The sequence below is a fragment of the Lissotriton vulgaris genome, unplaced genomic scaffold, assembly GCF_964263255.1.
Source record: "Lissotriton vulgaris unplaced genomic scaffold, aLisVul1.2 SCAFFOLD_235, whole genome shotgun sequence".
In the NCBI taxonomy this organism is placed as follows: Eukaryota; Metazoa; Chordata; class Amphibia; order Caudata; family Salamandridae; genus Lissotriton; species Lissotriton vulgaris.
In genome coordinates this window covers 832,774-844,218 of record NW_028253230.1, presented here as the reverse complement: position 1 = coordinate 844,218, position 11,445 = coordinate 832,774, and the positions used below count along the sequence as shown (strand labels likewise).

At 41.4% G+C, this 11,445-nt stretch overlaps 1 protein-coding gene across 1 annotated transcript; it reads right to left on the bottom strand.

Annotated features, from left to right (window-relative positions):
- Positions 1 to 8,768: 8,768 nt before the first annotated feature.
- LOC147661099 (olfactory receptor 51G2-like) lies at positions 8,769 to 9,707 on the bottom strand. The gene has a single exon (XM_086951341.1). The coding sequence runs from the start codon at positions 9,705 to 9,707 to the stop codon at positions 8,769 to 8,771; it is 939 nt and encodes a 312-aa protein (XP_086807467.1).
- Between the last annotated feature and the right edge of the window lie 1,738 nt (positions 9,708 to 11,445).

Genomic DNA, 11,445 nt, shown 5'->3' with positions numbered 1-11,445 from the left:
AATATGCAGGGGTAGTATTTTTGGGCAACATGAGTGTAAGGATCACACGCAGGAGGACGCCACTGTGTTAATGATTGTTGAACAGCACTGTTATTTGCAGACACTGATAGGATTTGAATGTTGAGTCTCTGGAACTTGGAAGTGTTGTTTGTGCCTGCTGACTGCAAGGGACTAGTACCTCTAGCCCTAGGAAGTTCTGGTCAAGCACTTGGTCTGCAGAGGGGTTCACCCTTACTTTTAGAACTGGTCCTCTGGTCCTGGAAGAGTCGTTTTCCAACCTTTGCAAGGAGTCCGCCACAGGAGCAGTACTTTGCACCTTTCTTTATGGAGTCCTGACAGTGCAACCACTCTTGTCTCTTCTTTTTCCTTGGACTACAGAGCAGATGTGTATTTCAGGTGTCAGGGGGCTCCTTAAATCCTGGATTTAGAAGGTGCTTGAGGGTGTGAGAGTCAGTTGCTAATGGGCTGTTGACCTTGCGGAGATTTCACTTCTGAGGTGACCACATTCGGTGGTTGTATGTCATCAAACTACCCAGAACCCACTATTTTGAGGGAAATCCAATTTGGCATAGACCATTCCAGCTGGTGAACCCTAGAGTTGTGGCCCGCGTAAGAGGAGTGTATGCCTCCTGACTTTCTAATTTTCCAACCTGCATGCAGTCTCGAGTGCCTGGGGGCAGGGGGAGTCTTACTCCTTCACTAGGGGACAAGTACATCTGCATTTCAGAGGTGGGAAGCTCTTGAGGCTCACCGTCCTGATGGCCCATTCACTAGCCCTCCTGGGAACAATAGTGGTGTGACCTCTTTCCTGCCCAGGTCCTTTATCGACATCCTCTGGGTATGATAGCATAGCCCAGGAGGAGTTCAGTCTTCTGTCTTGGTGGCAACTGGCTTCGACAGCCCACCAAAATAATAGAGGACTAGGTTTCTTGGTAGGAACAATACTGCATTTGCCACCCAGGTGCATGCCAGCTCATCCCCGACACGAGCATCATGTCAGGGGTCAAAAAAGCACTTTGTTTGGCACCACACATGTCCACATTCGGTGGAGCCATTGTGAAACTGGCTGTCTCAGTTTTGTCCGGTAACTGGTCCACGTTAACCTATGACCCACCGTTCACTTACAATATCCTTGGTTTGGGAGGCTATTGTAGAGGTATATATATTTGAACTTATATGCTACACATTTAATACAACATACCATGCCTCATGGGCAATAGAAGGGCTTCCGTAGGGTTGAATTGAATTGTACTTAGGGCAGTGAGGGGACTCTGTCACACATGATATGTGCAGAGTTACACTCGAGTAAAAAAGCTGTAGGTGCAGGTTTTCAGTAGCAGACCTGCAGACTTTACTTGTACTCGGGTCACTCAGGGTGGCACAAATAGTGCTGCAGAGATGGTGATTCCTTTAACTTCTTGGCCCTGGTTACCCCTGGTATCATATTCAAGGGACTTACAAGGAGGGTTAAAATGCTTGCCAATTGGGTGTACCAATTCACAGATACCATGTTGAGGTCTGGTTAGCAGACCTCAGTGCACTTTCAGATCGCCTACCACAACATCTAGGGCAAAAAGAGGTGGGTGTTGCCCATCCAAAAAAGGCACTTTCCTACACCTACTCATAGGTACTATGACGATTTTGTCTTGGCCCTTGAACTCCACAGCTCTCAATCATGGCCCACCCACAACCTCAGCTCACACAGCTCCATTAGAGCAACTCTTTACAAGCCATGCACAACACATGAGTAATGTGTTGCATGAAAATAATTATGGAAAAACGCCATCCTGGAAAAAGCAAATACTCTTAGGAAATTGAAGAGTGAGTAAAATGTGAAATGTAACCAAGAACAACAGGGCTGAGATGGCATTGTCTGTTCTTACTGGCTGCAGCTGTCACTGAGGATGGGGCATGGGTGGGAGGGTGGTAGGAAAGTAATAGGTTATGGCTCCAGACCTAACAGCTCTGGCCCGCCCCCCTCTGTGACATCACTACATAAACCTGACGTATACTATAGGACATTCACTGGGGATAGATCCAGGTCAGTGGTGTAACGAAACTTGAGGGCCGCCCTGCAACGATTATGGAGGGAGTCCCACCTGTGCTCTGGACCTTGACAGGAGCTCTCAGGCCAGGGACCCGCCATCTGTGCACAGTGCCAGGGGGAACCTCTTGGAGCCCATGCAGCATTGTGGGGGCCTACATGGACTATTGTTACTACATTGAGAAGTGTGGCTCACCGATTAGAGCGGCAGACACTGAGGCAGAGGTCTGGCCCGGGACCAGGGTTCAATTCCCGACGTGGCAGGGTCTTCGGCTCAATGTCCACGGACTCGATAATTCTCACCTAGGTGCCTATTCTAATCATGGGTCCCACTCTGCAACTCTGGGCAATAGCTTGCTTAATCTCCACAACGGCCCCGAAAGCGCTAGGATGCCTGGCCTCACCTTGGAGGTGCCCAGTAAGGGGCATATCACAGGGAAAGCCAGGTAGGGTTCCATAGCGGTATACAGCGGCAAGATACCTTCTAGGTGATAGTGCGCTTTACAAGTATACACACACATTTATACATTGAGCCAGGCAACATTTAGCATCTGCCGACAGGTTCCTGTGATATTGTTTTCATTCACTTCTCCCTCCATCTTCCCATCCTCCCCTTTACTACCCTATAATTGACCCTGCTCCTCTTTTTTCTATGTATGGATGCTTTATTCACGTGGCACCAGCATCCCTGAAAAGTGGTGGAGTGCTGAACAGGGTTAAAGGCAATGACAGTCAGGGACATCTGTTTGTAGACTGTTACTGCCTGCTACTGCTTCATGATGTGGATCAGGACTGGGGCAGTTCTCATGGATACGGAGGGGGCGCTCCAGGACCTGGGTGCAACATGAAGAAGACTTGTTCCTTTGACTTTTCCATCTTTACACGTCTTAGTCTGCAGCCGGATGGTGATCTGGCTGGGGGGGAGGGGGTTTCAAGAACCACCAGAGACAGTGAGCTTGTTTGCAAGATAAGGGGGTTCTGGTTGTGATGGCTTTGTAAATGATGAAGCTGGTTTTGGGAGATAGAGCTGTCATCAAAGGAAGCAACTGGAGGCCCTTAAGTATTAGGGTGATGGGATCATCTTGCTCCCTCCCTCTTGTCACCGGGGCACTTCCCTTCCTCTCTTGAGCACGTCCTCTCACAGACAACAGGAGGAAACTGGTGGAGAGGACGGCTTGTGTGATATGAGGCATGTGGAAAGAACATCTGGGCACATCCCTCCCTCTATCAAGCATGTCTTATCACAGAATGAGTTGCAATTGACTGCCTATTGACCATGTCTGGCTCTAACCTTGCAAGTGCCAGCACTCTGCCGTCTTGCAGATTAGTTCCCTTGCCTCATACTACTGAAGCGAAACCACGGCTAGTAGTAACATATATTACTTCTGACCTTCAAGAAGGTTCCGTTCAATAATGCCAGTGGACCTCTAGTGGGTTATGAAGTTCTGCCCTCATTGTGGTATTACTCACTCTTTATTTAGGACATACAACCAACCCCGTTACTGTGAGTTACACCTAAGCCATGCCGGTTCCCGTAAAAGCTAACATGGTGGTCGTAACTTTCTGTTAAGGTTGAGCCAAGCCAATCACATCATTCCTGTTGGCACGCGCATTCACGATCTACCATGATGTTGCTGCGAAAAATCTGCGACCATCAAGAAATAGCTGTACAATATTTGTGACAAGAGATATCACTATATTGTTTATTTTAATTTCTCAAAAACTACTCAGTGGATTTGCACCAAATAACAAAAAGCACAATCTGCGAAGCAACATCTTGCTTTCTGCCAAATTTGGTGTCATTCTGTCCAGTGGTTTAGGCTGTAGGTTCGACAATGTGTTCCTATGGGAAATACAAACACACCCTTATTTCACACCCCTATTTCTCAGTCCCCACTGCATGGATCACCCCAAACTTTCCATGACATACAGAAGCTACTTTGACACTTTTGGGGGAAAATGTAAGGAAGATTGATCAATCTATATCAAAGTTATAGGCAAGTCAAAAACAATTCCTATGGAACCTAGGAACTTGTTGTAACTGCATATTGGAGACCACCAGTAGGTAATTTATATACATGTTAGTGTCAAATAGGCATTCTTTTTTAATAAATGTTATATATGCTCAGAAAGAGTAAATTACTCTTAAATGAATGGACCTACCTACTGTCTTCTCCCGAGTGAAATCAATCAACAGCTACCAGGTGTTAAGAAAGCACTGTAATTATCTTTAATGCATATATTTTCTTCCATGATCAGTCGAGATCAAATGCTGTTTTACCACATTTACAATAGCAACGCTCTGCTCTTTTTCCATTGTTGAACAATTGTTCATCTAACAAATTCCAGGAGCTATATCGGTTTCTTCACATTGGATTTACAAGAGAAACGAGATCACAGGGTGATAGCATGCCATAGATCTTTTGTAGGACTAAGAAGCACCTCAAGAACACTTGATTCCTACTTTTTTTAAATAAAGTTTTCTTTCCAGAAGTGAGCAATTTTGTACAACTCATTCAGATATGAAACAGATGCTCTTTTTGGTTGCATGCTCTTTTGAAACATTCTGATGGATTTTGGAAAACTTTGTGAAGTTCCAGTGGGAGGAGAGACCACCTACAGCAAGCACCACAGATATCTTCTTTGTGCTGGATCCATTTTTTCCATTTTGGTTGTACGTTTGGTATATGACAATAATCTCTCATCAATGTTGTTTTCCCTACTTTATTCATACTTTCTGGATGACTATTTCTCACAATTCATTATACTCTGTGTACATTCAGGTGGAAAGAACTATTGACAATGTGGATGGTATTTTTGTACTTCAAAGAAACTAACTTTTGCTTTCATTCGTCAAATGCAATATCCATCCTTGTAAGTCGGGCAGAATGCGTTAAAGTTTTTGTTATCTCAAAGTTCATAAGTCATTTTCAGGACGGCTTGGGCTGAAGTCACGGTTCGCTGTTATTAGAGAAGGGTGGATGGACAAGACTACTCCCACACTGCTCGGTCTTAATGCTAGAGATTAATCTAACCCAGTTAGTTTATAGAAGAAGAGTGTTTCAACCTATTAAAGGTTGCACAATACCTTTGCAGTGTGTTCTATTAATAATTCTAAGCTCCTGCCAACTTTGTTGCTATAACCTACTGTTATCAATCTAGAATAGATAATTCTCGTTGTGGAGAAGAATGGAGTAGAACCATTTGGGTGTAGAACCAAAATCAGAGTTTCTTCTTTGGTGTCTGTTGAAATTGACTTCTCTTCCATTGTAATTACCCAAGCTTGAAATCTATTTTCATATTTCAAATATACAAAAACATACATATATCCAAGTTGTACATGCCTTCCAAGTGTGTATTTTTGTGATTAATATTCAGATATATTATCATTATGCAGTGAGGAGATTCTGAGTTCTATACTGATCTCAAGAAATTTGATTTCTCTAATTTCAGCTTTGAATGAAATCTTATTTTTAGCTGTCTGATATTTCTGCAGTCATCTGGCATACTAAAAAAAACATAATTAGCTTGTATCTACTTTAAATTCTATAACCTGAACAAAATCATTTAGTTTTCCAAATATTTTGAGGTGAGGATTACGTATTAAGGGACAAACTCTGTTTAGATGTTATCGAATAATGGGGCATATTATCAACAACTAGCAATATTTATCTCTAAATGAGCTAAGCAATATTTTTTTTATCGCCGCGTAAACCGGTCGCTATCGCCTACAAGCTGTCGCTAACTGCTGTTAGCGACAGCTTGCTAATAGGGCGATAAAAATATTGCCGCGCTTCAGCCAAAAACAGCCGCAAAAGCGGCGATAATCTCATATCGCCCGTCTTGCTAATATGCCCCTATGTTATCTAACAACTTCATTGTGAGATTTTGGTGTCCCCTAAATTTATTTCTGGTGAAAGTTTGTCTAACTAAATTAAGTTAGGTAGTATAAATCTGTTTCTGTTATAAACAAACACTTTCTTGCCTTACATAACAAAACATATTACCAGCGAATATGAGCTCATTCTTTTTCATTATCGTATGATAAAAGAGCCAAGGGAATATCTGCGTTGTTATACAATCCAATAAATGTGGGACCAATCTGAGATTGTCATGCATTTGTTTGTTTTTGATAAATCCTGTTCGGTCTGGGATGTCACGTTTCGAAAGGACAGCTTCTAGTCCGAACTCTATAGAATTAGCAAATAAATGTGCATCTTGGTTTAGTATTTCATTGTGTTGTTAATAAAAGCAATCGACTGGGCCATTCCCACTTGAGCTACAATGGTAAGTTAATACCTAAGCAGAGGTTATTGTTACTCCCTCTTTGCAGCAAGTGGGTAATATTATTCTTAATGGTGTCACTGTGCACATTGTAAAATGTTAGAAAAAGCAGTGCGGAAAAATCAATTTGGTTTGGTAAAGGTAGCCAAATAGTAAGTCTGTTAAAGCCTTTATTTGTCGGGATTGAAACTAATCTACAGTGTTTTATTTCAATTTTGAGTGGTTTAATTTTCTCCAGGTACGTCAGCCCCAAGGATTTATCTAGATATTCTTATTACAGTAACTATTCATGAAATGTAACTACTATATTCAGTGTTTCTGACACTCTATGCATCTGTAATAACATACACATGTATGCATCTATTTTTTTAGTTCAATCATACTGTATCCACTTGTTTTTAATTATTAGGACTCTGAGGAAGTTGTTACCTTATATGTCCCTGAAAGCATGCACGTAGGAAGCACTTGACTTCTAGGCTAGATTATTGCAAAGTACTATATTGGGGATCAATAAATCAGCAATTGCTAAGCTACAGCTAATACAGAATGCTACTGCAAGAGTCAATCAATCAGGGAATTGTAAAGCGCACTACTCACCCGTGAGGGTCTCATGATGAATAGGTCATGTTACAACGCGTGGTGTTACCACACGGTAGGTAACAATGCAGTTGTTACATCATCTGAGTTGTTACCACGCATGGCATTACATCGCAAGTCGTTTCAACGACTTGCGCTAGATGGCACGCTGGACTTAGGAATATTATAAATTATTATTCCTACTCCAATTAGCGCAACAGCAGGGAAGGTGCTGGATTTAAAATCCAACACATTTCCCGGTGTTGCACGCCAGCTAGCGTAAGTCGTTGAAACGACTTCCGATGTAATGCCATGAGTGGTAAAAACGCAAATGATGTAAAGTCCGCGTTGTAATCTACCCGCGTGGTATTGCCAGCGTTGTAAATGCTGTCTCCCTCTTAAGACTGATTTTTGAAATTCCTAAACATCAATCAGTCTCAGTGAGGATCTCCAAACTGCATTGACTACTGGGGAGCCAACGCATTACCTTTAAGGCTTAATGCATTGTTCATAGGGAGGTGCAAAATACCAGGCCCAGCGGACCGACAATGATTTTCCAGAGATATATCTCCACTAGACAGCTTCAGTCTAACAGCTACGATCCTGTAGTCATTCCTACATTTAGGAACACCAGGTGGTGAGATTGGGCCTTTTCTGTGTCCGCAGAAAATTATGCAATTCCCTTCCCCGTGCTATCAGTGATTTGAAGGAACACAATAGCTTTCTTAAAGCATTGAAGACCTTTCTCTAATGGCTACAATTTTCCGATTGGACAGGAGAATTTTTCTTCTTTACTTTTTCCTTCAGAGCTCCCCTTCTTAAAGTGCCTTGACTCCTTGTTGTAAATGGAAACTTTACAAATCTATGTAATTTTTTTATTTCATTTCAATTACAGGTATATATATCGGGTTTCATTTATTAAACATCTTATAGGCCAAACGTATTCTGTCCATTTTCTTTATCATTAAAACCTCATTTAATTTGAAAAAGGATTTATATAAGTTTTTACCAATATACGGCTTGTAACTAACATTTTGTCTGTACCTTATGCAGGATAAGGCATCATTATGTCTCCATATTAATTTTATGTCTAAGTCTCCTTTAATATATTCCTAAAGTTTCCTCGCAGATTAATTTAATGATGTTACTTTTCTTCTGAATACTTCAATACTGCAGATGTGTGTTCGATTATCCCAAAATAATGGTTAAAGATGCCTTTGACTCTCTAAGATTGTTGCAGACATGTTTGTGGAGCATAAGTGACCAGGACAGACTGGAAGGGGCAGCTTGGGACAGTTCCATTGTGGTGCGAAGTCTTTAAGTGTGCGTGTACATTTTAAAAGGACCTCCTGTCACATTTGTCTCAATTTTTGCTCTTTTTTGTTTAGGTCAATTGCAAATCATAAAAAGATCTTGTGATTCGCCATTTTCTACATTTTACAAGCCAAATCACGCCATTTATAGTCACTAATGTTTCTCTGCCTTTCCTTTTTCAACTTTGCACTATTTTGAGACTTTGCATTATCAAACTCTGTTATACTGAGGTGTCGTCCACTCAGTTGGACTTAGGGGCATATTATCAAGAAACAGAGTTAAGATTATCGCCGCTTTAGCGGCAGGAAACTGCAGCTAAAGCGGCGATAATGAGCTTGATAATATGCCATTGTGAATTCCCATAGAAACCCATGTTCTGTTGTGAACCTGGGCTTCTATTGGAATTCTCTATGGCATATTATCAAGCCCATTATCACCGCTTTAGCAGCAGGAAAGCGGCGATAATCTTAACTCCGTTCTTGATAATATGCCCCTGAGTTGTTAAATGCAACGTCTTTTGTGTATGAAGCCCAAGGTTCTCAATCGTCCTTTATTTCCCCAAGAACCTTTTACGGATGGCATTGCGGATTTGTTTTGTTTTCATGCTGTAAACTACTGGGTTCAATGCTGGTGGTATCACAAGAAAGGCACCTCCCATCAGGACCAGCAGAAGAATTGAATCCTTTTGCCCATACCTGTGGGCTAAAGTCAAACCAATGAGTGGGATGTAAAATAGCAGAACAACACAGAGGTGGCTCACACAGGTGTTCAATGCCTTCAAACGTTCAGCTTTCATTGACTTGCTCCCAACTGTCTTCAGAATCATCACATAGGAAAACAGGATAAAGAGAACATCTAGAGGGTATGTGGAGAGGATAATGACCATGCCATATTTGTTATTAATGGTTATATCGGCACACGCAAGCTTCATCACATCCGGATGGTAGCAGAAGCCATGAGATAGAGCATCATCGCCACAGAATGGAAGCCTTTTTAATAGGAAGGTTAAAGGTAAATGAAGCGTCACACCTCGGATAAAAGCCGCCAGACCTATCTTTGCAATTATTACTGGGTGCAATATAGTGTTATATCTTAACGGGTTACATATGGCAACATAGCGATCAAAAGCCATGGCAACCAAGATGGCGGATTCCATTGAGCACAGTGTATGTAGAAAGAAGAGTTGAAATAGGCATGCATCAACATGTATTCTTCTGGAGTCAAACCAAAACACACTGAGCACGGTGGGTGAAGTAGAGAGGGACAAGCAGAGATCAGTAGCTGCAAGCATAGACAGTAACAGGTACATGGGCTCTCTGAGCTGGTTGTCTACTTTTATAATGACCAAAATGAGGCCATTGCCTAGAATGGAGAGAAGATATACCAGAGTGAGGGGAAGAGAAATGTAGATGGTTGTATGGTCAGTCCCAGGAAAGCCCATCAAAAGGAATGACAGAAGAGTTATGTTGCTGGAGTTTGCGGCACGCATGATGATCTTGGAGATATCTTCTGAATAATCTACAATTTGAAATAAATAGAATCAAATTAAGTCAGAGGAAAATTTTTAATGTCTATATCAGGCACATGCAATCGATTCACATTACATCATTTATGTATACAGCTTGCCAATATCGCTGTTGGGCAGTATACTTGCAATGCATTTTATCAAGACATATATCTTAAGACTGATTTATGAGGCAGGAGAAACCCCAAGCATATTTTTTTCGTTCCCATTGATAACCAAAATAGTGCCAAATTTAGAAAGTAGCCAACAAGAAAACTATGACAAATTGTGGAAAATTAACAATTATTTCTAGAAGTATGCTTTCTTGGGCCTAGATGTAGGTAAAGCGATTTTTCCGATCTGAAAATACCGAATTTTACAGAATTCAGATCGGAAAATGAGATTTAGGAAAAAAATCGGTATTTTTTACCGAAACGGTACGATTCGGTAATTACCGATTCTGTAATTACAGAATCGGTATTTGCCATTGATTCCTATGGGCCTTGAAGCCCATAGGAATCAATGGCAAATACCGATTCTGTAATTACAGAATCGGTAAAATTACCGATTTTGCAAGGGTGACAGGGTGTCACTTTGACACCCTGTTGCACCCCTGTTTCTGGCTTGTGTGCCATGTGACACACAGACATGCCCTTAGGGCATGTCTGTGTGCCACATGGCACAGATGTGCATGTACACTGGAATTCGTTATTTACCATGGAATAGTATTCCATGGTAAGTAACGATTCGGTAAGGGCCTGTGGCACTGATTACAGTGCCACCTACATCTAGATTTACAGAATCGGTATATTTACCGATTCGGTATTTTACCGATTCTGTATATTTACCGAATCGGTAAATATACCGATTCTGTAAATAAAATGCCCCCTACATGCCAATTCCCAAATACCGGTCGGTAACGGTAATTGGCGACCTACATCTAGGCCTTAGTGCCCAGTTTGCTTTAATAATGAGACAGACACAGAAGTGGTGTGAATACTGAACTGAGAGTCATTAGGAGCCCCAATCACTCCATTGTATTCAATGGAGCACTCAACATTTCAATGTTCTAATTTTAATAATGCTATAAAAGGTTACTCTATAAGGTATCCACAAGAAGATAAACATACTCTTCTGAAACGTGCAACTAAACAAATGCTCAGCATCAAGCAGGAATGTTAGTGGGTCAAACCTTAACGACAAGAATACATAAATAAAGAAAAGAATCAAGGAGAATTCAATTCAGATATTACAATTAGAATCAAATATATATTGTTATTTCAATCAAAGATAAACATAACATAACCACAATTTCATGTATTTGAATGAATTAACAAGAGGAGCTAGTAAAGAGGACTTGTTCTAGGTTCTTTCCAGTCCCTGACTGCAAGAAGAAGGAAGCAACAGTGCCAAGAATTGTCAGAAGCAATAAGAAAGTCATCCAGTTTGACACCAAACATTTAGAAGCCAGGAGGTTCTTCATTGCCACTCCTGGTGGCTGAAGCATGTACCAGAAGCCAGGGGCAGGAAATCCTATCGAAACCAATCTATCATGACTGGAGATAAATAACGCTGCTTGTTTGCAGCATGTTTAACCTATCTTAAATGGTTAATCTAAAAACAATAGGAGAGTAGAAGACGTGATCAGCCTCTGGAACAACTGGAGACATAATGGAGAAGATCTTTATTGTCTACTAAATAAAGGTTTACCATATTTGTGATT